Source organism: Pseudorca crassidens, chromosome 11 (assembly GCF_039906515.1).
Source record: "Pseudorca crassidens isolate mPseCra1 chromosome 11, mPseCra1.hap1, whole genome shotgun sequence".
In the NCBI taxonomy this organism is placed as follows: Eukaryota; Metazoa; Chordata; class Mammalia; order Artiodactyla; family Delphinidae; genus Pseudorca; species Pseudorca crassidens.
In genome coordinates this window covers 68,442,114-68,469,930 of record NC_090306.1, presented here as the reverse complement: position 1 = coordinate 68,469,930, position 27,817 = coordinate 68,442,114, and the positions used below count along the sequence as shown (strand labels likewise).

At 35.7% G+C, this 27,817-nt stretch overlaps 2 protein-coding genes across 2 annotated transcripts in view; one reads left to right on the top strand and one right to left on the bottom strand.

Annotated features, from left to right (window-relative positions):
- Positions 1 to 27,817, top strand: part of LIN7A (lin-7 homolog A, crumbs cell polarity complex component) — a 365,099-nt gene that overhangs the window by 285,325 nt on the left and 51,957 nt on the right. The gene's annotated exons all lie outside the window — the stretch shown is intronic.
- Positions 24,506 to 27,817, bottom strand: part of PTPRQ (protein tyrosine phosphatase receptor type Q) — a 239,279-nt gene continuing 235,967 nt past the window's right edge. The window contains exons 48-49 of the mRNA XM_067698707.1: positions 26,098 to 26,221; positions 24,506 to 25,846 (exon numbers count right to left, since the gene is read on the bottom strand). Coding sequence (XP_067554808.1) covers positions 25,809 to 25,846; positions 26,098 to 26,221 — 162 coding nt within the window. The 3' untranslated portion in view covers positions 24,506 to 25,808. The remainder of the gene's footprint in view (positions 25,847 to 26,097; positions 26,222 to 27,817) is intronic.

The window sequence follows — 27,817 nt, the reverse complement described above, 5'->3', positions numbered from 1 at the left end:
AAAGTCTGCACATCATGAACCTGCTAAAGAATATGAAAGTGTGCACTTTCTCCTTCATTTTCCCCTTATTTAAGTGTTGTCACTGGAGGAACAGTGGAAACAGTTCAAAATGTAGAAAGAGAAGATTCTAGAGAGAAGAAGAAAAAGCTTTGGGGTGCTGATCAAGAGCAACTTCCCAGAAAGGGGTGGCATTTCTTTGTGTGAATTCAACTATCACTATGGAACTGTCATTTCTTACTAAACTACAAAGCCCCTTTCACAATATTCTCTAGAACTCGAGCCAATAAAATTAATGTTGTTATTCACCTTTGTTTAAACAGATTTTTCCCTCTTTTGTTGTTTTGGGGATTGGGAGTAGGGATGGGAAGAGAGAGAAAAGGAAATGCCAGCTTGGGAAATAACCATTTTTTATTAGATTAGGTAATGGGAAAATACGCAATGATTCCAGACAACTAACTACGGAACTCTTGGAACTCAAACAAAATGTGAGATGCCTGTAATTGCAATTACATTATTTCTCAGTACAACTTGGGAGACACAGATCTTGACAAGTGGTCAAAACAGGTTTATCCTCCAAGGTTTAAATAGTTCAAATATGTTTTTTTAATTATGGAAAAAGTAAATAATAATAAGAGAATAATAATATTGTGTCAATAAATCACTTCAGAGGCCTAGAGTTCATTCATAACAAAATGTGAAAGTAAGCTAGTGATAGAATTGAGAGTTTTCAAATAGTTTACCACCCCATTATTCTTACTTCATGCTTAGTTATTTGTAAACGCATTTTCTTCCCATCATCTCCACAAAAGCTTGAGTATGTCCAGTTCTTCTTCTCCGTGAAAAGGAGTGGGAGGAAAAGGATTACGGCCAGCTCAGCCAATGGTGGATTTTAGCTATGAGCCTTTGGGAAGGTGCTGTTATGTGGTAGAAAAACAGTCTCGGAGTAAGCCAGGATCTAAGTTCTAGCCATCGTCAATTATACGTTCCAAGCCTCAGTTTTATAAGAGATCAAATGGCATATGTAATGTATACATCACAGGTTTGTTGTTAGCATAAAATGGAAAAAAAATATATGTTGAGTCCTTGCTATGGAATATGCACTCAACAAATTTTAATTTCCTTCCTTCCCCTACTCAATTCATAAGGCCTCTGATTGAAATAGCCAAAGGGAATTAACTGAAATACCTAGATTTGTTAAGACAGATGTTTAGGATAAATTTAGGGATTTATTTGTGTTAATGGGGTAACGGAAGTGAAAATATTAGAACTAGTGACTCTGATAATTGTGTTTCATGTATTTATGCCCTCAACAAATTTCCAATTACTGGGGGACAGACACTAATTAAAAAAATGACTACCTGAGCTAGGAACTTTGGAGGAAAAGAATGTGGTTCTTTATGAGTGTATAACAATGAAGAGTCTGTCATGAATGGAAGCTTGCGAAAGGACATAAGTTCCTGAGATGTTGGGTTGGTATTTCTAGGGAGCAGAGTTGAAGATTTTTAACAAACCTGTGGATTGGAGGAGTGGTGACAGTAGGAGGAAGGTCACGGAAGAAGTAGACACAGGGTTAGTCAGAAACTGATGAAGAGATTTTTGTGGGTTATACCTAAGGAATTTGGCTATATTATTGCATATCTGGGTTCAAAGAAAGCAGTTTCAGTTACAGTTGAGAAAGTAGACCTGAGGGCCAGATAGAAAATATACTTTTTCAGCAGTGGAAAGAAAGAGGAGAAAAGGGAGTAAAAGAAAGCGGGTGGAGGAGGGCAAGGAGAGAAAGAAAATGAACAGCACTAAGTCCAGCCTGCTGGGAGAAGACGATCAACTAACAAGGCCAGTGAGTGGCCCTGAAGAAGTAGAAGGTGAAGGAAGGGCCTGCTGACTGAAAGGGAAAATTCAGAAGAGGCAGATTAATGCTTTAAACTTGTGGCTGCTAAATGAGTAACCTGAACCCATGCACCTGTAATTTACCTAATTTGCAGACAGTGTGTGCCCAGAGATTCCCGAACACTGTGGTAAAAATAGTTTGCACTTAGACTGACAGAACATTCGAGTTACTTCAGAGGACATGGGAGAGGGGCACAGACCAAGCAGAGGAGAAGGGAATGTTTTAAAGGCGAATGCAACTTCCAGACTGTGGCAGTGAGAAGTTGGGCAGAGAAATGGGGCTGGATCTGGATTACGGGGACTGCTGCGCAGCTGCCTTTTTCAAAATAGCTCCGAAGAAATGTGTCTAAGATGAGCAGAGGAGGAACCAGAGAGGCTGCTCTTCAGATTTTTCAAATATATTTTTTACTCTTTGCTCTCACCCCCCTTTCCCTTCCACTTGGGAATAGAACAGGACTTCCACAAAAACCTGTGTTCAGTTCATGTACTAGACACAAAATGCTACTGAAAGAGGCTGCTGCTCGTTTATTTTCTAGGCACAGTGTCCAGGGAAAGAGACCATAAATGCTCGTCTCCCTGAGAAACTCTTATTTGGTGCTTAAAAAATGAAGTTCTCTTTATAATTCTGCACTCTCCATATTTTCATTCAGATTTAGGAGTTTAAGAGCAACATTTGTGAACCATTAGAATGTTTTCAGGTTACGTATTCCTTCCCTGTGGGTCACCAACTGGCAAAGGTTTGCTTAGGACAAGTACCCAGGAGGTCCCACTTTCAGTACAAAGATTGGGAAATCCTGGACAAATCAGAACAAGTTGGTCACCCTACTTCCAGGAAAAACAGGATAGATGCTGACAAGTATCTATTCATAAATAAGAACAATGAACAGAGTGCAGTATATATAAAGTAGACTTTTTTCTTTAAACATAATTATAGTGATTACAAATATGGGGTTTGATGTTAGATCTAAATCCTAGGCTCAGCTCTGCCACTTGCTAATGTTTGACCTTGGGCAAGTTATTTAACTTCTCTAAGTCTCAACTAGTCCATAAAATGGAAATAATATTACCTTATAAGGTTGTTTTAATGATTAAAACAATGTTAATAAACAATATACAGTGTCTAGCGCGTATTAAACAATACAAATTGGTATTATATTATTTAACTTTTGATTGAAGAAAAATCATCCATCTACGTGTCACCTCAATAAATCATACTTTGCTTTTTTTATCTTCTATATGACCAAAAATTTTATATAATTAATAATACATAATGTAAATTTTGTATTACATGATTTTAAGAATATAGATATAATACAATATCATGCATATATGGCCTTTTTCACTTAAAATGTTACATAAACATTTTCCATGATGCTATGTAAAACTAATGTTTAAAATTTCTAAGATATATGGAATGATTTTTCAATGTTATTTACATCTTTTAAAAACTAAATGAATTGTGATATTCAGATGACCCAAATTATAGTAGGGTCTGATGTTACTAGCTTGTTAAGCTAAACAGATGTCTCTAGTATAGAATGGTTAGCCAAGTATTTTGTTACTGCCCTCCAACTGGCTGGTTATGACATATTGCCCAAAATAGTTGGTGCTTTAATGCCTATGTCACAGCCTACTGTGACAAATAGTCACCACTGTACAAACACATTTATTCCATAAAGTTTTTCTACCGGTTTGGAAAAAAAAGTTGTTTAATCAGACGTACACACACATTTCATACTTTTTCAGAAGCTCAGACATTTCGCCTTGAGATAATGCATGTTAGCTTTTAGGATAGTGATAGAAATATGGCAAAAGTTATAAAATGTTTAAATTGTATATAATCTGGTGTTTTTGAAGTACAGGGATTATATTTTCAATGTGCCACTAGTCACATAAAAATTAATCACGTTAAGTTTTATCTTCCCTGATTTCAAGATCTGAGCTAGATATTGTGATTGGAAAAACCGTGCTGTATAATTTCACAATGTAAGTATAATCTTTTTATTAAATCATTTAAATTTTTTTTTTATTTTCTTCTGTTTAAGTATAAACTATCATGAGATTTAAGCTATAATATTCCACAATTTGTACTTTTAAAGTATAGAATAAAAAGTAGTTATATATATTTTACTTTGTAAAGTTGTAGCCGTTATTCAATTCTGAAAAAAAAAAGTTGCAGTCCCTGTGTCAAAGTGCTTTAAATAAATAATTTCATTACATCTTTTTTTTTTAATAAATTTATTTATTTGTTTATTTTGGCTACATCGGGTCTTTGTTGCTGCACATGGGCTTTCTCTGGTTGTGGCGAGCGGGGGCTACTCTTCGTGTGGTGCACCGGCTTCTCGTTGCGGTAGCTTCTCTTGTTGTGGAGCACGGGCTCTAGGCGCACAGGCTTCAGTAGTTGCAGCACATGGGCTCAGTAGTTGTGGCTCGTGGGCTCTAGAGCGCAGGCTCAGTAGTTGTGGCGCACGGGCTTAGTTGCTCCGCGGCATGTGGGGATCTTCCCGGACCAGGGCTTGAACCCGTGTCCCCTGTGTTGGCAGGCGGATTCTTAACCACTGTGCCACCAGGGAATCCGGATTTCATTACATCTTCACAATGTTTTATCAAGTATGATTTATCTCCATTTTAAAGAGGGAGTAAAGCATTGAGAAGTTAATCTACTTGCCTGAAAATCACATGCTTATAAACTAAACTCTGGCTCTTAGAGCAGTAATTTGTATAATCAAAATGAAGTTCTTATTCTGAGCCTCCTTACAGTGCCCAATAGAAGAGTAGTCTTCAGTGGGAAAAATAAAGTCTAGGGGCAAACTACCTTAGAGGACCTTTGAATGTTTATTTGGCAATCTGTAGGGTAACTTCCGTTTTTCTAGTGACCAAAAGAGGCACTGTTGATAGCTGCTGGCTGAGATTTGGACCTGTGTTGTACTTTGGGAAATAATGATGCAATGCTATTTTCCATGTACAGTGCCATGTACAGGCAGCCTGTCCCAGAGGTCATGAAACTGATGCTCAAATTCAAATGCTTGAAACTCATGGTCTATTTGATTATTTTAAAATATACAGTAAGAAGGAAAGAGAAAGACAGAGTAGGTTAGCACACTTAAGATAAAAGTGGGGTGGAGAGACCATACTATACAAGTCTTGAGCTACGCAATGCATATATATCCTGTCTTTCTCCCTTCCCCTTCAGTCTGCCCCACCTACAGTATATACAAGGACTAGAATTGAGGGTGATCAAAGGATTTCAGCAGATGGAAGGTGTCTGAACAAATACACGGATGCTCTATACACCTAGTCAAAACTACAGCTCACCTATAATCTATTGGGCAGCCAGCAGATTCTGTGGACCAAACTGGATTTCACCAATAAGTGGTCAGTTTAAGACTTCTTAAATATTGGGTTTCTCAGGCATATTTAGTTATTTGATGCTTAATTGGCCCTCCATCCCTTTCTATGTTGACAAGCATAGGCTACACTTACTTTGTCTGTCTCTAACCTGTTTTCCAAGCCATTTGCTTTTATATTTAGTTTCATCTATTCTCCCTATTTTTTCCTCTTATACTCTATGGTAGGATTGAATATTCTTAAATAAGAGCAAATGTGTATTATATCTCCTTTCAGAAGTTCTTTACGTGTTTTCAAATAGAATTGCTATCGCTTGATATTTTCTAGTTTCTTGCCTGATTTCTTTGAATTCTTTAACATCAATCTATCTTATAAAAGTTTCATAATCTCTCATTTCTATTTGCCACTTCCCATCCCGTCTTTTTTTCCCTCAAAATGGTGGGTACATTTTGTTCCAAGAACTACCACATCAGCTGAGTGTAGAATTTCTTTCTAAATTTGTTTTCAAGAAAACAGACAATCATACGCTTTTGGAGATCAACAAAGTAAGGTGCTTACGTAGCCCTTAATAAAGCATTCTTTTTACTAAACACAGAGTAATGTGGATTGTGACAAGCATGACTCCTATGATGGATATTTGGTAAAGTATGATTTTCTTTTCATACAAACCAGGGCTCTATTAACATGGTTTCCTCAAGTCTACTTCTCACTTCCAAATCCTCTAGGAATTGACACCAACTGTCCATTTTGACACTTGTTCATTAATTTCCTTTCAATGGGACTATTCTCTTCTCTCAGCTGTTGTAGCAATTTAAGGTTTTACAGACTCTTCTGGTATGGCTCTTTGTTGAACATTCTTTCTGTGTTCAGACTGTGTAACACCAGAGCCTGAAAGTATGTCCCAGAGTCATTAGTGTAGTTCACCACTTGTTCCATTATCCACTCTCACAGAGGGAGACTTCAGCTGGCCCCTTAAAAACTGAAAAGGGCAAAATCAATTAGTTCTCTCCAGCAAGATTTAATGGTCTTGATAGCAGTAAGTCCGTGCTTCCTTTCCTAACCTGCATCATTCTACACACCTGACCTGACTGCATCCAATAGATCTCTAGTTATAAACTTCTTACAGAAAAAAAATGTTTTTTCCTGTTTGGGAGGTGTGTGTACACACGCTGTGTGAGGGAGGTCACTTTCACTGCCATGACTGTAAGCACTAACAGATCCCAGTAAACAGAGAATGATTGTTGCATCTCTTTGTGAAATATGAACAACCTTGCTGATTTTTATTCATGATTGGGAAACCCCAGCATTTTGAGGATTAAAGGGCATAAAAATGAATAATACAAGAATGGCTGTAGAAGAATATAGCATTTGTTTTGTAGTAAAATGAAGTGGGACCGTGTGACTTTTCCATGGCGCAAGTACTCTTCTTGTGTGTCGAGTTTTGTTTTGGGTTAGTGAGAAACATCACATCACGAAGAAAGAATGCAAGAAGCAAGGGCTGCTTTACACTTTACCAATCTGTTGTGCTGTTCCTGGAAATTTTTGCATTTGAAGTTTGACAGAAGGTAGCAAATTTTGTGTGTGTGGTTGCTATGCTTAAAAATAAGTATGTAATAAGTGATATTTGATTGTTTTATATTATTTTACCATTTTATAGATGAACATGGTTTAATCTTTTAGATTTTCTTTCATCTTATGATATAATAGCGCTAAGAACATATGCTGCTTTTTTAACTAAGTAATTTCAAGATATTAATTCTTTAATGTTCCCTATATAATTCTAAGACAGCTAGACTTCTTATGTTTCAAACTTTATTTTTACTTCTTTGAGTGTTTGGTATTTTATATAGCTTTCTAAAACTTTCATAGCAGAACCTTTTCTTTAATCTTATCCATTTTAATTCATCAAACAGCTTATTTTTTCCTGACTTTGAAGAAAATCCCAGTCTTCTCTATGGAATAAGTTATCTTTTGAAGATTAAAGTGATGATTAAAATCAGCTCTTGGACATATGATAATACTATAATACTATTTTTGGCAGTGGTGTGTTACTTAAAAAGTTTTATAAATACATTATCTTAGCAATAACTTCAGCCGCAGGAAAAAATGAAGCATGATCTTATAAGATTAGTGTGAGATTTCCTGAGGGTACAGTAATTTAGCTCTACCTTCAGAAGTGGGCAGCAAGACTTTTCTGGGACTCTGGGGCTTTTAATAGTCTATCTAGTATAAAGGCAAATAATGGAGACAGAGGAGGAGGGAAGGGGGAGAGGCAGGGAGGAAAGGAGAGAGGAGAGAGGGAAAGGAAAAGCTGGAAGGGGAAATGAAGGGTTGTGAAGTCATTCTTAGTTCAGAATTGACCATTAGACTTCTATCAAAATCTACTCTTTTTTTTTTTTTTTTTTTTCTGTACGTGGGCCTCTCACTGCTGTGGCCTCTCCCGCTGCGGAGCACAGGCTCCGGACCGCAGGCTCAGCGGCCATGGCTCACGGGCCCAGCCGCTCCGCGGCAATGTGGGATCTTCCCGGACCGGGGCACAAACCCGCATCCCCTGAATCGACAGGCGGACTCTCAACCACTGCGCCACCAGGGAAGCCCAAAATCTACTCTTTTTAAAAAATCACAGCGTTTTGAAAATCAAAGGGCTTAGAATTAAGCACATGTTTTATTGGTGGGTTACTTGTTCCTAAGCACAAGTATCCGTCCTTGGTAATAGAATTTGCTGAAAAGGCACAGAATCACTGGAAGCTTGATGTTGTCTCGTATGTTCCTATTTCAAAGTTTATGACTGTAAGGAAATACTCACAAGAGACTACTTGTGGAGTGTGGATCATCAAACGATTTCTATTTTTCACAACTGCCTCTTTTCACATGTCTCATATTGATTACAGTATTTGCTTCTATGGTTATTCATAACCAAGCACTTATCACATTGCCCTTTAATGCTTATTTATTCATATCCTCCACTCTGTAGAGCAGGAGCTATGTAATCATCATTGCTTAGAAGGATCACCTGGTGGAAAACAGGTAGTATGTAATCTCTGCTCAGTGATAATTGTCAAAACCCACATCATCTTCTCTGAGATGAAGTGGCGTTTTCCCTTATTGGATATTTATTTCTTTTTCTATTTGGGATTTGTTTAAATTTTTTGGTGCTTTGCCCAAAACATTGTGTGTCTCGATCAGTGCAAGATATAATGCTCGTTTTATTTTAGTAGAAGTTCCTGGAAACTTCATGGGACAAGAGGTGCTCTACTCAAAAAAAACATTATATAGCAAGATTTATTTTTGGAGCTGAAATTGCTAAGCCTTAGATACTAAGTCTAAGTAATTAATTGCTAAGTCTGGCTGCCACAACAAAATTAGAGTACATCAATTTGAGTTAAGGCACTCACGCTATGTTTATAAGAAGAGAGTATGATAGTTTATTGCCTACTTGTTTTAAAAGTATTGGTGGGGGCTTCCCTGGTGGCGCAGTGGTTGAGAGTCCGCCTGCCAATGCAGGGGACACGGGTTCCTGCCCCGGTCCGGAAAGATCCCACGTGCCGCGGGGTGGCTGGGCCCGTGAGCCATGGCCGCTGAGCCTGCGCGTCCGGAGCCTGTGCTCCGCAACGGGAGAGGCCACAGCAGTGAGAGGGCCGCGTACCGCAAAAAAAAAAAAAAAAAATATTTGTGGGTTACTTGTTCCTAGTCATCCAGCTCCTGAATACCTGGTCATCCTTGTTTTTTTCTGGCCTCCATGTCAGTGAGAGTCTCTATTTTACCCAGCTGGCCCTGAGAGTGAAAGGCTTAGGACAGTGGTTATCTTACCCGTGGCCATTCTTCTGGACACTCTCCAGAAGCTGGTCTGTGTTGCCACCTTTTCACTTCTTGAACTCTGTGGGTTCAGGGTTTCCTGGGTACCTGAAGGTAATCAGAATAGTATGTATGGAACCCAGCACTGGAACTAGTAATCCTTAACTCCCCTCTTTGTATCCTTCAACTTTCTTCTTCATAAAGTCTTGGCTTTACAGTAATAAAATATTTTAATTTACCTTAAAGTAACTTAATTTTGTACATTTTTTAGTCCAATAAATATTCATTTTAAAAAATGGTATCTTAAATGTTACATACCGTGTAACCCATTTATAAGAGGACTTTGAAATGATTACAGTAGTCTGTATAAGGTGCTGTTGGAATTACCAGGCCTCAGTAAACTTCTTAGAAAAGAACATGAACTAGTGGAACACCTAGTAGAGCAGTCCCCTCCTTTCACATGACTTAATTTGGCAGATTTTTTGATGGATTAATTTATTAAATTTTTTTTTTGTAAATTACATATAATTCAGGCCCAAACTCTGAAAGCAAAATGGTCATACTTCTAGCCAATGCCATAAACTCCCCAATTATCTTATTAGGTATCTTCATGAAATTTTGATGAATTTCTTTTGTTGACCATGATGAGAAGAAAAAGGTTTGGAAAGCACTACTCCAAACTGTTGATAATAGTTATATTTAGGTACTAGAATTTTGGTTGATATAAGTTTAAAAGAAAGTTTTCTGTAATTTAAAAAAATCTATAATAAGCATTCTCCAGTTTTGTAATGAGAAAATCAAATGCATATTATTTAAGAAAATCAAATAAAAATAGGAACTTAGTCACAAGTAGAACTAGTATATCTGGCAAATAAGACAGAATCTTAATTTTTAGGACAGGAAACAAGGCCTGTACCATATTTGCAGCAAAATTCTCTTGAGGCTGCAGCAAAATTCTCTTGATGCTGCAGCAAAATTCTCTTGAAGGAGTAAACCTAAAATTTCTCAAGATAAGGACTAAATCTTCCCAGAGTTTGGGGTGAATTGCTTCTCATATACAGAGATGAGGACTGTGGGAGCTGGGAACCATGTAGCTTTCTCCAAATGATAAGCTTCAATTATCTGGGCAATTCAATTATGGGAATAAGGTCCTTCCCAATTATAACAGATTATGGTATATGCTACTTTAATTCAATTTATTGGACTGGGAAGTAAGGTTACTCAAAGTAGCCCAATAGTCTAAACTTCAGTTTGGTTTTCTTTCTCTCAGGAATGCTGTATTTTTTATTGAGATACAATTCACATGACATAAAATTCAGCCTTTTAAAATGTGCAGTTCAGCGGTTTATAGTATTTTCACAAAGTTGCACAATCATCACCACTGTTTCCATCACCCCAGAAGAAACCCTGTATCCATTAGCAGTCACTTCCCACTTCCCACTCTGTCCCTGGCAACTACTAATGAGCTTCTATGGATATGCCTATCTTGGATATTTCATATAAATGGAATAATTACAATATGTCTGGCTTCTTCTGGAACCATGGGTGAAATCCATTTCACCTGCCTTCACTAATCAAGGTTTTAAGACTTTCATGACCTCTAAGCAGCACATAGCCTGAACAATAAGGTGTCTGACTGAGTTGTTTTCCAGGAACTTGGAGTCAGCTGCATCTATTTCAAGCTGAGCCAAGGGTCAGCTGTGTCTAGTTTGAGCTGAGCTCCTTAGGACCGGGAAGGACCACTGACCCTTGAACTGGGCATGCGCAGGCATGCGCACTTGTGAACTTTAGAATGTGAAGAGGCCTGTAGCGTAGTTAAGCCTGCGCAGAGCAACAATTATCGCACCTTTTTCTAATCACCTTTCCCCGTTCCCCCGCGCCTCCGACAGCCCTGCTTCTTTTTTTTAAATCCCATAAACACCCAAGCCTCTTGCCTTCTTGGAGCAGATTCGAGACCTGCTCTCCCGTCTCCTCGCTTTGCTGCAAACCTCGGCATCTCACCGTTTTAGCTTGCTGCACGTTGGGCAAAACAAACCCGGTTAGTACCACCTTCACTTAGAGTAAAGTTTTCAAGGTTGATATATGTTGTATCATGAGTAAGTACTTCATTCCTTTTTGTGGCTGAATACTGTTCCATTGTATGGTTATACCACATTTATCCATTTTTTGGCTATTATGAATAATGTTGCTATAAAAATTTACGTACAAGTGTTTGTGTGGAGCTATTTTAGTTTGTATTTTTGAACTGGCACCAAAATAAAGCCCACACAATGTGATTAGTTGATAAATCTTTTAAGTCTCTATGGTTCCTCCTCTACAACTTTATGTCTTTTGCAAGTTTGTTGAAGAAATTGAATCATTAGTCCTGTACAGTTTTCCAAAATCTGGGTTTTGCTGATTGCATTCTTTTGGCATAATTTAACGTTCTTCTGACGTCTATAGTTTCATTCATTGGTAGCTCGCTGTAGAGGCTTGATTGGATTCAGACTTGATGGGGGAGGGAGGGCTGGTAAGATTACAGTATAGTCTGTTATACTACAAACCTTATGTCTGGTTGTCTCTTTTTTTTTGATATTAGCAGCTATTGTTGATCTTTGCTGGGATCCATTATGGAATGAGAAGTAGTGATAGTCTAATTCTGTCATTTCTTCTTTATTTATAGCTAGAATATGGTATAAAGAAAAAAATCTGTCCTCAGATATGTTGTTACTGCATCATTCAGTTTGTATATAAAAGGAAGGATAAAATGCTTGAATCTTTCCCTTTATTTGCTCGTTTTCAGAATAAATTGGTTATCATCCTCTAATAATTGACTATTCATGGGTTTTAAAAATGAACTCATGGACTAAACATATTCAGTATATTCTAATCAATTGGAGTTATTATTTTTCAAATTAATAGTTGAATTTTTAAAAATAAGTTTCTGTATTTTGGCAGGAACACATAAGTAGATTTTGACATTCATTATATTAGATGATTAACCATGATATTTCTTTTTATATAAAGTCCCCTTATTTAGGTTCTTTGAAAATGTATTTATTTTGTGTTGAAGTATAGTTGATTTACAATGTTGTGTTAGTTTCTGGTGTACAGCAAAATGATTCAGTTATACATGTATAATATACATTCTTTATCAGATTCTTTTCCTTTATGGTTTATTACAGGACCATATGTATGTACTATACAGTAGGACCTTGTTCTTTATGTACTTTATATATAGTGCTTTTTATCTACTAATTCCAAACTCCTAATTTATACCTCCTCTCCGTGCTTTCCCCTTTGGTAAACATAAGTTTGTTTTCTATGCCTGTGAGTCTTGTTTCTGTTTTGTAAACATGTTCATTTATATCATTTTTTTGGATTCCATATATAACTGATATCATATGATATTTGTCTTTCTCTGACTTACTTCACTTAGTATGATAATCTCTAGGTCCATCCATATTGCTGCAAATGGCATTATTTCATTCTTTTTTTATGGCTGAGTAATATTCCATTGCGTATATTCATATATATATATATATATATATATATATATATATCTCCACACACATCATCTTTATCCATTCCTCTGTCAGTGGACATTTAGGTTGCATCCATGTCTTGGCTATTGTAAATAGTGCTGCATTGAACATTCAGGTGCATGTATCTTTTCTAATTAGACTTTTGTCCAGATACATGCTCAGGAGTGGGATTGCTGGATCATATGGTAACTCTTTTTTTAGCTCTCCCAGTGCCACTTGCTGAAGAGACTGTCTTTTCTCCATTGTATATTCTTGACTCCTTAGTTGAGGATTGATTACTATTGGTGAGTGGGTTTTTTCCTGAGCTCTCTATTTTGTTCCATTGATCCATATGTCTGTTTTTGTGCCAATACCACAATGTTTTGATTACTGGAGCTTTGTAATAATTGTCTGAAGTTTAGGAGGGTTATGCTTCCAGCTTTGTTCTTTTTCCTCAGGATGGCTTTAGTAATTCTGGGTCTTTTGTGGTTCCATATAAATTTTAATTATTTGTTGTAGTTCTGTGAAAAATGTCATGGTTAATTTGATAGGTATCATTAAATCTGTAGATTGTTTTGGGTACTGTGGCCATTTTAACAATATTAATTCTTCCAGTTCAAGAGCTTGGGATATCTTTCCATTTCTTTGAATAATCTTCAATTTCCTTTATCAATATTTTACCGTTCTCAGCATATAAGTCTTTCATCTCCTTGGTCAGGTTTATTCCTAAGTATTTTATTTTTTGATGCAGTTTTAAAAGGGATTTTTTTTACTTTCCCTTTCTGATATTTCATTGTTAGTGTAAAGAAATGCAACAGATTTATGTATGATAATTTTATATCCTGCTACCTTGCTGAATTTGTTTATCAGTTCTAGTAGTTTTTGTGTGGAGTCTTTAGGGGTTTTCTATATAAGGTATCATATCATCTGCATATAATGACAAGTTTATCTTTTCCCTTCCAGTTTGGATACCTTTTATTTCTTTAAACTTCAGGTTTTGTTTCTGGGACATATATCTTTGAATTCTTATAAATTTTGGAGAAAATGTAAATGTTTCACACTGGGGTGGTATGATCCACTGGGCATTAGAAGTTGGGTGAGTGTTCATCCTGAAAAGGGGAAATTATTTATGATCTTTAAAGGAAATGAAGACCAAAGGAAATAAGACCATGGAACATACTGAGATTTTTCGCTCCAAAATTCATTTTGGTTTAGAGTGAGGGGGTTAAATTTAACATGATTTCATTTTTTTTTTCCCAGCAGCCAATTTCCCTACATCATTTACTGAATAATGATGTATCTTTTCTTCCTTGGTGGATGATATTTCCTTACTGACATATTAAAATCTTATAACATGGCCTGTGTTTGAAAACTTGTCTCTTTCATTAGGTATTGCTTCTTCTCATGTCAGTCGTACACTTTATTTTGATAATAAAATATTTTAATAGATGGAAGTTCTCGCCTCATCACTCTTCTTACTCAAAAAAGTTTATCTTATTTCTCAGTTATTTATTCTTCCAGATGAACTTACGATGTTTTTATAAATATGAAATAATCTAATACTATTTAAGATATTTAAATTGGCATATTAAACTTATGAAGTAATTTGAGAAGAACCATGTTTTTTATAATAGGCTTCCCTTACCAAAAAATGTAATCATATCTTAGATTTCCCTGTTTTAGTTTTCTTCAGAAGTGACCTCTAAGTTTAGTTTCTTGGTATTTTATATTTTGGACACTATCAGTGAACTGACTTTTCCCGTTATATCTTCTCACTCATTAATTGGTTGCTTATAATTTTGGAATATTTATTTTGTGGTCACTTATATTAGAGAACTTATTACTTATAAAGTATTTCAGTCTGCTTATTTGTATCTTCTAGGTATGCAATATTTTTGTGTTGAATCATGACAGTTTGGCTTCTGTTATTTTTGTTTTCCTTATTGCTTTGGTTAGATTAGCAGTATACATATTTGGTACCTGATTTTGATAAAAATCTTTGTCTTTAAAATCTCTCTAGTACCTTAGTTATTTAAAGCACATATGTATTTTTCATGCAGTTACCATTTACTTACCACTGTTAAGCCGCAGTGAAGGAGTGATATAGAGATAGGTACATATGTGTATGTGTATCTCTGTTTATCTACATCTATCTTCAGGAAATGAGGGGTTATTGAACCCTGCCTGAGTCTCTCTACTTTGTGTCTGTCCCTGAGGAAGGGAGATGCCTCTGAATCTAGCTGGACAGTAGGACCCTGCTCCCTGATGACCCACTTCCCTACCTCCGGCTTTTCTTGGATCTGAGTAGTGCCAGTTCCTGGATTCTCTTTAGCCTTGCTCCACCTGCCTGTTATGATATGCTACCTCCTACCAGTCCACCCTCGTGTGTCCTGCTAGCCTGGTTTGCCACCTGTTGCTCGTTACTGTCTTCTCTGGCCCTGGTGTCCGCCTCCATGCCTGTACACATTGGCAGCTGAATACAGACCTGCCTCTGCATGGCCAGAAACTGTCTCACCTCGTGGAATATTTTGTTCCAAGTTTCTTCTGGAACTGCCTCTCCCTACCTTTCTAGTCTAATTAGTTTTGATGAGGTCTTTAAAAGAATATATTAAATCCATACCTGTCTCCTTAAGGAGTAAATGTAATGTAATTTAAAAAGAAAATATGTTTTCTTAAAGAGGACTTTGGTTATAATATTCCAGTGGCTATTGAAATATATTGGATTTCTATAAATGGTCCCCAAATTTTATGTTTTGAAGGCCTATGTGCTTTTAAGAGGAAGGGGTGTGTGTGTGTGTGTGTGTGTGTGTGTGTGTGTGTGTGTGTGTGTGTGTGTGTGTGTGTGCGCGCGCGCGCGCGTGTGCGTGCATGTGTTTGTGTGTGCATAATATAAGGATATAAAACATTAGCTTTGCTGTTTACAAACTGCTGTGAACTGGGAAATCATGTTTGTTGAAGTGTCTATAATGTAAGACAAAAAATACTGTTGATGAACTGTTTTTTAATATGTTGCCCAAATATACAGTATTCCTTTTTGTCATCTTCAGTTGTTCAGAGGTTTTTCGCATACTGTTAAGATCTCAGTTTCATTCTGGATAACTGATGATCCTGAACAAATGACAGATTACTGTCTGCCCATTTTCCCTGCTCCCCCACTTTCATTTATCTTTGATCCAGTAGTGTTTGTTTGCTCCTTGATTGAAAAGATATTTTAGCAAGTGTGGATTGGTAGGAAAATACACTGTTGCATAGACAACATTAGTTTACCTCTTCTAAGGGAAACTTTCCAATTGCACATATTAGTTCAAGTTTATCTCATATAGAAGATGTTATGCTAAATGCAATGAGGTTAAAATCATGAGAAAAACTTAGTCCTTGTTCACAAGCAGCTGACAATCTAGTAAGCGGGGAATGCCAGCGGAGGATAAGAACTATTGAGGAGAATGTAGGAGCTAAAGTGTGGTACTGGGAATGTGTACAGTGTGTTTTAGTAGGCAGCAAGTATTCTAGTTTGGCTGGAAAATTGGAGTAAGACTGTGGGAAAGGCATTTTACGAGTTTAACTCGATAGGCAATGAAGGGCTACCGAACGGATCAGTAAAATGATCAGAGCTGTGAGCTAAGGAGATAAATCTGGCAATGAGTTCCAGAGAATCGGAAAAACAAACAATACATTTTGGTTTGGATCAAATATATATTGGAGGAGGCAGCAAATTACAGAAAGACTATCAAACTAGATACTTGAATTCAAAGGCTAGCACTACCACTGGCTGACTATGTGACATGAATGATTTGCATAAAAGGGCCTATTTTAGATGCTATCAGGAAACTTCCCTTCTTGAGGATGGGAGTAATTAGAGTTCACGTGTATGTTCTACGTCCAAGTAGGTGAGATCAAAGATAATATTTATCTGATGGTCTCTGGGTAATACAATGGCATATGGTGGCTGATGCTGGAGACTCTGAAATCAGATTTCCGGTTTCAGCTCTAGCTCTTTCACCTACTTGATGTGTAACCTTGGGCAGGTTATTTAACCCGTTTTTTGTTTTTTTGTTTTTGTTTTCTCATCTGTAAAAGGCAAATCACAGCACCTACTTCCAAGAATTGTTAGGAGATTAATATTTGTAAAATCCTTAGAAGAGTGCCTGGGACATAGTAATGATTCAATAAAGAAAGCTATTAGTAATCACAATAAATAAAATTATGTCTATTTCAAGTAAATTTTTCATATCACAGTTGTAAGTGTATTCTTTTTTTTTTAACATCTTTATTGGAGTATAATTGCTTTACAATGGTGTGTTAGTTTCTGCTGTATAACAAAGTGAATCAGCTATACGTATACATATATCCCCATATCCCCTCTGTCTTGCGTCTCCCTCCCGCCCTCCCTATCCCACCTCTCTAGGTGGTCACAAAGCACTGAGCTGATCTCCCTGTGCTGTGCAGCTGCTTCCCACTAGCTGTTTTACATTTGGTAGTGTATATATGTCCATGCCACTCTCTCACTTCGTCCCAGCTTACCCTTCCCCCTCCCCGTGTCCTCAAGTCCATTCTCTACGTCTGCGTCTTTATTCCTGTCTTGCCCCTAGGTTCTTCATAACCATTTTTTTTTTTTAAGATTCCATATATATGTGTTAGCATACGGTATTTGTTTTTCTCTTTCTGACTTACTTCACTCTGTATGACAGACTCTGGGTCCATCCACCTCACTACAAATAACTCAAATTTGTTTCTTTCTATGACTGAGTAATATTCCATTGTATATATGTGCCACATCTTCTTTATCCATTCATCTGTCGATGGACACTTAGGTTGCTTCCATGTCCTGGCTATTGTAAATAGAGCTGCAATGAACATTGGGGTACATGACTCTTTTTGAATTATGGTTTTCTCAGGGTATATACCCAGTAGTGGGATTGCTGGGTCATATGGTAGTTCTATTTTTAGTCTTTTAAGGAACCTCCATACTGTTCTCCATAGTAGCTGTATCAATTTACATTCCCATCAACAGTGCAAGAGGGTTCCCTTTTCTCCACACCCTCTCCAGATTTATTGTTTGTAGATTTTTTGATGATGGCCATTCTGACTGGTGTGAGGTGATACCTCATGGTAGTTTTGATTTGCATTTCTCTAATGATTAGTGATGTTGAGCATTCTTTCATGTGTTTGTTGGCAATCTGTATATCTTCTTAGGGGAAATGTCTATTTAGGTCTTCTGCCCATTTTTGGATTGGGTTGTTTGTTTTTTTGATATTGAGCTGCATGAGCTGCTTGTAAATTTTGGAGATTAATCCTTTGTCCAGACACTATAAAATTCTTAGAGGAAAACACAGGCAGAACACTCTATGACACAAATCACAGCAAGATCCTTTTTGACCCACTTCCTAGAAAAATGGAAATAAAAACAAAAATAAACCAATGGGACCTAATGAAACTTGAAAGCTTTTGCACAGCAAAGGAAACCATAAACAAGACAAAAAGACAACCCTCAGAATGGGAGAAAATATTTGCAAATGAAGCAACTGTAAGTGTATTCTTTAAAACATAAATAAATAAAAACTCTGATGTAACAGCCCAGGGAGTAGATGTTGATCCTGTTAGCATGCACCAGCTTTATGAATGTGGTGCCTTCAAATTGAGGAAGCTCTGTTTTCTAGTACGAGAGCACAGCAAGTGAATTCATCATATCTTCCATGGCGGTTCACCTGGTTATAAATACTAAGTGAATAAGGACTTAGTGAATTCTGCGGAAAGCACTTGCAGCATGTCAAGTTTTATTTTTAATGTTTAAGACACCGATTTTAGAGCTTTGGGAATGGAGTAAATAAATAACAAAGTAAGTAAATATTTCTCTCCGTATTGCCCTCATTCAGGCAGGAGAGCAAAATACTTTGATAGATTCGTGAAAATAGTCCATAAACATTTAAGTCATTGTTATAAATTATTAAAGTTTAAATTGTGCTTTTAAAATTATGAAATATTTCAAACACAAAACTTTAGAGAATAATATAGTTTTTACTCATTATTTAATTTTAACAAATCTGTGTTGCCACATATGCTTTAAACTTTAAAACAAAATTTACAAATGCGTTTGAAACTCTTGTGGATCCTCGTGATTTCCTGGCAATCCATCTTCTCCCTGCATTCCTCCCACATCAGAGGAAGCCATGATTCTGATGCCAGTACGTACATTACCATTTATGATTTTATGTATGTACTATAGTGAATGAATCCATAAAAATATGTACTACTTGTATTTTAAAAACACAAATAGCATTCTGTAAATACTTAACTATTTTTTCATTATTCTATTTTTAATCAACTTTATTGAATTATAATTTACATGGAAAAAATGCATTCACTGTATGTACACAACTTAAAGCATTTTGACAAATGAATATACCTGTATAAATAACACTCCATTCAAGATACAGAACACTTTCCTCACCCCCCTAAAGTTGCCTTTTGTCCATTGCAGTTGATTCCCCACACATATACCGCACTCCAGGTAAACACTGATTTGATCTTCATCACTATAGATTAGTTTGACCCGCTCCAGAACTACATCTGAATCGATTCTTACAGTATGCATTCCCTTGTATCTGTCTTCTTTCACTCAGTATAATGTTTTTGAAGATTTTCCCTGTTCTCATGTGTATCAATAGTTCATTTTATTTTATTGTCAAAAAATACCACAACTTATTCGTTCATTCCTGCTGATGGGTATTTGGACTCTTTCCATTTTTGGCCATTATGAATAAAACTACTAAGAGCACTATTAATACAAGTCCTTTTCTGGAAATATATTTTAATTTCTCTTGGATAAATGACTAGGAGTGGTAATGCTGGGTAATATGGCAATAGGGTATTATCTTTTTTTTTTTTTTTTGCGGTACACGGGCCTCTCACTGTTGTGGCCTCTCCCGTTGCGGAGCACAGGCTCCGGACCTGTAGGCTCAGCGGCCATGGCTCACTGGCCCAGCTGCTCCGCGGCATGTGGGATCCTCCCGGACCGGGGCATGAACCCGTGTCCTCTGCATCGGCAGGCAGACTCAACCACTGCGCCACCAGGGAAGCCCCCTACCGTATGGTTTTTTTAATGACAAAAATCTATATTTTAAAAATATTTTTATGTCCAAACCAGAACAACAAAACAAACAACTCCCAGTTAGTTGATGACATGCTATAACAAACATAATTAATACTAATAATAAAAAGGGATAAATATGGACAAGTGAAATACATAGAAACCTGTAACAGTTAATAAACTTTTTCCAAATACAACTTCTAGCATGTTTACAGAAGAAATTAATTTGATTCATTTTCTAAGCTTCCCAAAGGCTAAAGACAAATCCATTTAATGAATTATTTTCTATATGCCTATCAGTATAAACAGGGTAGGATGAGTAGTCAGTAACAGTGCTGAAGGATAACTGGGGCATGTGGGTTTCGGTTCTCCTATAATCCCCATCAGCTGTCGTCCCCACGACCCTGCCCCCACCCAGAGGTTTATAATGTAGGAAAAGAGAATGTCTGCTTTGCTAATATAGTTCAAGGCCATGTCTAACCAGATCACTGCCACTAAGATCCTTCCAGGCAGAAATTCTAGAGCTGATAACTGCTTGAAGTTTTAGATATCTTACCAGGTTTTGTACCATGCACATTCTTTCACTTCTCAGTTCAGCTACTAATCCATGTATATCCACATATCCATATATATCCATATATCCATATATATGCTTTATGCATATATATCCACAAAATCATGATCATTTATATGTTGTGTTAAGTGGTCCAGAGCAATAAAACTCCTGTTGCGGAGCACAGGCTCCGGACCCGCAGGCTCAGCGGCCATGGCTCACGGGCCCAGCCGCTCCGTGGCATGTAGGATCTTCCCGGACCGGGGCACGAACCCGTGTCCCCTGCATCGGCAGGTGGACTCTCAACCACTGCGCCACCAGGGAAGCCCGGGTATTATCTTTATAAGAAACTACCAAACTGTTTTCCAAAGTGATTGTACCATATACCATGCAGTTCCAGCTGCTCAAATTCCATGGTGGGATGACTTGATATTACCAGTCATTTTAACTTTAATCATTCTATTAGTATGGTTACTTCATTCTGATTTTTATTTGCATTTTCTTGATGACTAATGATGTTGAGTACCTTTTCATGTATTGGCCATTTATATGTGTGTGTGTGTGTGTGTGTGTGTGTGTATTATTCTGTAAATATATATGTATTCTGGATACCATTCCCAGGACTTGAATCTTGTCACATTTATTGTGAATATTTTCTCCCATTCTCTTCAGCCTGTGGCTTGGCTTTTCATTTTCTTAATAGTGTCTTTTAAAGAGAAGAATGTTATAATTTTGGCGAAGTACAATATGTCAGTTTTTTCTTTTATATCTTTATATTCTGAGGAATCTTAGCCTGTCCCAAAGTCATGAGGATTTTCATACTTTTTTTCTATAAGCTTTATAGTTTTAGCTTTTACATTTAGATCTGTGTTGCATTTCAAGTTAGTTTTCGTATTTGTCATATGGGCTAGAAATGAAGGTTCATGTTTTTCCAAATGGGCATCCAGTTGTTCCAACACTGTTTATTGGAAAGACTATCTTTTCCCCATTGAATTACATTGTCACCTTTGTTGAAAACTAATTGACCAACTGTGTGAGAATTTATTTTTTTACTTTCTATTTTTTATTTTAATGGAAATGCCATAGATGCGTAGTATAAGTCATTCAACTGTGTTCTATTTGAATGTTGTTTTGGCTATTCTAGATCCTTTGCATCATTTCTATATAAATTGTAAAAACAAGTTTATTGATTTCTAGAAAAAAAGCCTTATGGGATTAAGATTGATATTCCATTTAATCCATACATCAGTATGAGAATTGACTTCTCAGCAACATTGAGTTTTGAGTTCATGGATATGCATTTAAAAAAATTTACTTAAGTCTTTAATTCTTCTCATCCATATTGTTTTTAGAGTATGAGTCTTGCATATACTTTGTTAAATTTACTCTAAGCATTTCATGTTTATGGATGCTGTTAATGGTATTTTTAATTGCAGTTTCCAGTTCATTGATTAATATGTAGAGATAAAATTGATTGTATCTTGATCTTGTATCCTGTAACCTTTTTAAAGCTATTTATTATACCTAGTGGCTTTTTCTCTTTTGTAGCTTTTTCAGGAATTTCCTCATACATAATTATACTCTCTACTCATACAGTTTTTCTCTTCATTTACAAACCTTCCTTTTCTTTCTTTTTTTTTTTTTTTTTTTTGCCTTACTGTAATGGCTAGAAACGCCAGTACAGTGTTGAATATAAGTTGTGAAAGTGGGCGTTTTTCTTGCTCTTAGGATGAAGGCCTTTAATATTTCACCATGACGTTAGCTCTAGTTCTTTTGTATTTGCCCTTAATCAGGTTTAGGAGGTAATTTGAGCACTTTGAATATGTCATTCCATTGTCAGTTGGCTTGCATTGTGTCTGAATTGAAGCCAGCGTATTTTCTTATATTTGAACACCTCAATAGGTCTCTATTTTCTTTGTTGCCTTTAAAATTTTTATCTTTATCATTGGCTTTCAGTAACTTGATTATGATATGCAGCTTCCACCTTTACTAAATGTGGTCTCTGGCACATCTGTTAAGCTTTCATTATATTTATCTGTAATATGGGACACTGCAGATCTTAGAGGATTTTGTAAGGATTAATCAGGATGATGGGGGTAAAAGTATTTTGAAAAGTTTATAAGTTACTAAAATGACTTCTCAATCTAATACTTTCAGTAAAAATTAAAATAATTCAAGCTTGTGATTCTAAAGAAACAATCTTATTAACAAGGGAGAATAATGCTTTTCATCACCTATTAAGTTAGTTTTATTTTCAAATGACTGTATTGTAGACAGTGATTTAGTATGTCCATTTGAAACACGTGAAATGGAAATTTTCTTGATTTGTTTTCTAAATCACAATTTTTATTTGTTTATCTATTCACTTTAGTCCAAACATTCCTTGAGAATGCTCTTAAATCATTCATGAAAAACAAAGTATCAGTGGTTTTATTTAGCAGAAATCAGTATATCTGCCATAATTTTCTCTTTAACGTTTGCATGTGAAACAGACATACAAACATGGAATTAATATCACAAATACAATACAATCTTATAATGGGGTGCATTATCTTACTGATAAACATTACATACTGTCTAACCTGGGTAAAAAATTATCTTAACTTTGTAGAGTTCTTTGTACTTTTTGAAACACCTTCATATGTGTGATCTAATCTATTCCTCAGAACATCTTCATGAACTGATGGGTATATGAGTTTTGATTCCAAATGGAAGCTCTATGCATATTCATGATGTCATTTACCATGAAATATTACTTGTGCTAAGAAGGCAAGCTGTTTTGTTAAGATTATGCTTTATGAACTTTTTTATCCCACATTTTCACTTTTTAATATCATTCAGTTGAGAATTTCAGATCATTTTGTGTTACTGGCATCATCAAAAACTTTACTGTGAGTTTTCTAAAAGTTGAACTACAAAAGTGGACCTATCACAGTAATGTCATGGACGTGTAGAGTAGTTTGCTGAACTTAAATTTCATTTTTAAAATCTAGTGTTTGGTACCAGATGTGAAGAGTGAATCACCATCTCCTTTATGAAGAGGGAAAGGTTTAATTAGCTTTTTCAAAAGTCGTATCACACATTTCACCTATAAAGTGAAAGAAGAAAATTCTGTGTTTTAAAGCAGGATGAAAGTAGAGGTGATACCCACAGCTGCTCTCGTTTCTGGCAAACCATTCTGAGAGGCTCCAGTTTCATTTGGTTCAGATAAAACACATGTTGCTCATTTATTGTACATATGCTTCAAAGTATTTTGACAAATCTGATCTAAAAAAGTTACAGATGTTCCTCGTTATTTTAATTTGCACTTAGTAGCCACCTATAAAAATTTGGCTGTGAACTAGCATTTTCACAATATAATTAAGAGAAAATTTAGTTAACATTAATATGTGTTTCAGTTCCATTTCAGTTACAGTTTTGTGGTATAGCTAGTGAGCTATACACATTTAACAGGTGCTTTGTTATGTTTTTGATAATGAAGACAATTCTTTTTTAACATGTTTCAAATAATTTCAGATGGAAATAAAATTATTCTGATCCTGTCTTTTAGAGATTTGCTATTCAGTGTATGGCCCGAGCTCAGGCAGCAATATTATTACTTGAGTACTTTCTAGAAATGAAGAATCTTAGGTGCTCTCCTGGACCTACTGAAGCAGAATCTGCATTTTACCACAGTCTGCAGATGATCTGTATACACATTAAAGATTGATAAGCACTCTTTTAGAGGAGGCCTTATATTAAAACTTCTTTTATATGCACACACATGCATATACACACGGGTCAACTCTATTCTGTACTCTCTGTTTTATATAGATATTATAGAAAATGGACTGGCTTGTGGATTGAAGGATTTATTTTCTTACCATTTAATACATTTAAAAGTAGACTCACCAGTACTTTCCACAGGCTGTTATCTGTCTTCCCTGAATACAAAAACCCACATTAATAAGTACTGGCTTACCACTCATTTTCAATGACTGACACGTGAAGCAAACTGAAGACCTTGTCACTCAAACTTGAATCTTTCAGAGTTTTCATCATTTCTTATTGTTTTCTGTAACTTTCTATAGAGTAAACTTTTTGGTTGGAACATTAATGGATTGTATTTATTTACACACCCTTGCCATAAAAAACAGAAAGCAGGATTGCTTGTAAGACTAAAGGATTTAATTTCTTGCATAATAAATTCGATTTTAAAATTACTATCTTTGGATACCTTGGGAAATTATTATGTCTTAATTATTTATACCACATTATATTACTGTATTGTACTTATACTTCATTATGTTAAGATAATTATTAATTATATCTTAATATGTGATACAAAATCAAATTTATGTTTATAAGGACCTCTGAAATCATGCTGCAGAGTGACTCAGTTCCTTAAAATTCAATTTTATTGGCCATCACTTTTTCTATATGTATATTCCAGCAGAAATAAGTATAAGATATGATTCTTACCATAAAAGAAATAAAATAATTAATACTATTTTATGACCCTTAATTGAAATCTATGACAAAATAATTTCATATAGTTCAAAACTTACTTTGTACATTGTTACTGTCTAACAAAAAGGAGGGTGAATTATTTGCTTTTAAAAAAAATCTCTAATTTGCTACAGTCTGGTTAATTTCTTTGTGTTCAGTTCCACCTAATACACTCCTCAATAATCAACCTTGGGAAATGAAATAAAGACCGTTTTATGTAATCTATTCAGAAGTCTCTGGTTGGCACCACAGCAGCACATCATTGGTTTATGACCTTGTAACACATCACATTTTTATTACTGTTTTCATGCATTTCTGCTGAAGAAACCCTTCAAAATTGTTATTAGGTTGCATACATATCTAATAGACAAATACTGATACATTTAACTATGTATTCAAATATACAATATAGTGGTACAGCTTGTTCCTCAAAATGTACAAATGCAGACAGGCTACAAAAGTACTCGACAACTTCACATGAGCAATTGCACTGTTTAATTTTTCCTTTTGTTTTTCAAACTGAAGATTACAGTGCAATTGAAATAGCCCTAAGTGTACTCGAAGAGCTACTGTGTGTTGTATAAAGGCTAAGTAATCCCAGCAGTGTCAGGGGGTTACTGTTCAGCTGTTCGAGATCATGAGATGATATCTCAGCACTCATAAAACAGGGGATTCAAAACACAGGGGCATACATGGAAGTACAGATCATTATGACAGTCCTGGAAGTTATCCACGAGAAAAGTCAACACCCTGGAGGCCAAAATAACACTACTGAATCAACATTTACAACTTTTGTTCAAGATCAAATCCAATATGTAGGGAAAATTCACATTGAAACATTAACGTAAATATAATAATAATTTTATATTTGGCTCATTCCCAAAATATAGAAGGCTTCAAAAATCTCTGGGATATCTCTTCTTAAACATTTTACATGTATAATATTTATTCTGTACAAAACAGATAACTATCCTGAATTAGCTATTTCCTAGAACTATTCATAAAATGTCAGTCCATTTAGTAAGGCACAGTAAGGGAAGCATAGAGTTTTATTTAAGGTTGCACATTTCAATTCAGAAGAGTAAGGGGGTATTTTGGCCCCTGGGATTTGAAAATATCTTCCAGTTGTAATCTTTGGTCTGAATATTTACATGGTGGTTTCTTCCCATTCAAGCTCAACATCACCTATAACATAAAGTAACATGTCACAAGAGAGAATTGAAGTTAACAGTTCAAAAGATTTAAATGTTTCATGACAAAAATACAGTGTACCTGGAAAGGCTATTATCCTAACTTGGATTAGAGAGAAATTAAAGAATTGATATGTGTGCCAGCCAAGCTTCTAAAACATTTTCAACATACGGTTATTATTAAATTAATGCTTCTGCTATAGGTGGTAAACTAGTAGTAAATTGATATACATTGCCTCTGTTTACCTTCCATGGTGTCCAAAGAGTCCATCTTTTGAAGTGCTGAATAGTTAACAAAACAGATGGGCTGATTACTTCCTTTACTTGATAAGAGATCCAGAACGCACTGATGTAAAAAGATATACTGTGCCTAGACACCAAAGAAAGGATGGTTAAATAAATGGACGGGGTAGGGATTTTCTTATATGGGGGCGGGGGGGGGGCTATACTTTTACAGTGAAAAGTAATATTGAACTCAACGAATGTTAAATAGCTAAGTTAGAGGCACAGAATTTACCATGAATATAAATGATTTTTTATCATTTCAAACATAAGATTTGCTAAATTCCTGTGGCTTTTTGTAGTTTCCAGTTTTTAAAAATACTTGTCATTAAATACTAAGTGTTCATATGTTCTTTCTTTCTGTAATTTTAAAAAGTAGCAAATTATATTATTTAAATTTGTTTATAAGTTTCCTTTTTCCTGTTAGGCATAATTGAGTAATTTTTCTTATAAATATTTTTCTTGTTAGAATGGCTGTTGGAATGCAGATACTAAATTTACTTTCAAAAGCTGTGACTGAGCATATCTACACACCATCAACATATTTAAAATATTTAACAATTCTGTTAATCACCCAACATTTGGCCTACTTAATGTCAAGGATCTGGTCTCTATTTGTAAATATAAGGCAGGACTCCGAACATTTCATCTAAAGTTAGGATGAAATTCAATACCATCTGGGTTCTTTAAGTTTATTCAATATAATTCAATAACCTGTTAGCATTTCTGGGTTTGGACTTTCCCAAAGGTAGTTAAGGTTACAGTCATAGAAAAGCACCCTCATTTTTACATAGGGAAGGTACCTGAAGTTAAAGGAATATAACCAAATGTTTAAGATTCACACACACACACACACAAACACACATACTGACAACTGATTTAAATAGAATGTCCTCTAAAGTGACCATCTTAAGAAATTATATTCATATCTATTGCTACTACACCTCAAAACCTTTTTGGAACTTCACTATTGAAACTGTCTCTAGAGATTGTTGGTCATTATTAGGAATACCTATTTCTTCGTGGATTACAAAATGTTTCCACACACATCTCATCACTGTCAGTTCTATGAGGACAGAACTCTGTCATATTCACTGCTCTATTCCCATTGTGTGTAATAGTGCCTGGAATGTGGTAGTTGCGTAATGAATGTTGACTTAGCCTCATTTAATTCTCACAGTTAGCAGATCTTTACCATTTCAGGACAGACTTGATTGGGGGAACATTCAGAAGTCATTAGGGATCAAGTTTGTGAGGTGGATGATCAAGTTACATAATTCAGTTTTGGTAAGAAATGAAGGATTGTTACAAGGTAATAAAAATTCTATTGAAATTGCTGTTAAATTTCTTCTCAGGGTAATTCCAAATGAGTATTTTAAAATATGCACTGCACAATGAATAACATTATTGACAGAAATAATATTGACATGGTATAATTTCTTTGAAAACAACAGTCATTTAAGTTTATGAGTTCTGGTATTTAAAAAAAAAACACATTTGAATTTGAAGTCACATTTGATATGTGAAACTTCTAACTGTCCCAATCTCATCTTTCTCCACTGGAAAGAATGATGGGTGTAAACTCTGCCAGCAGGGCAGGCTGAGCTCCACAGGGCAGTACTACATTTTCCAAGATCCCTCTGCCGTGGTGTGTTATTGCCAGAGAGGCAGTGAAGAGTTCAGT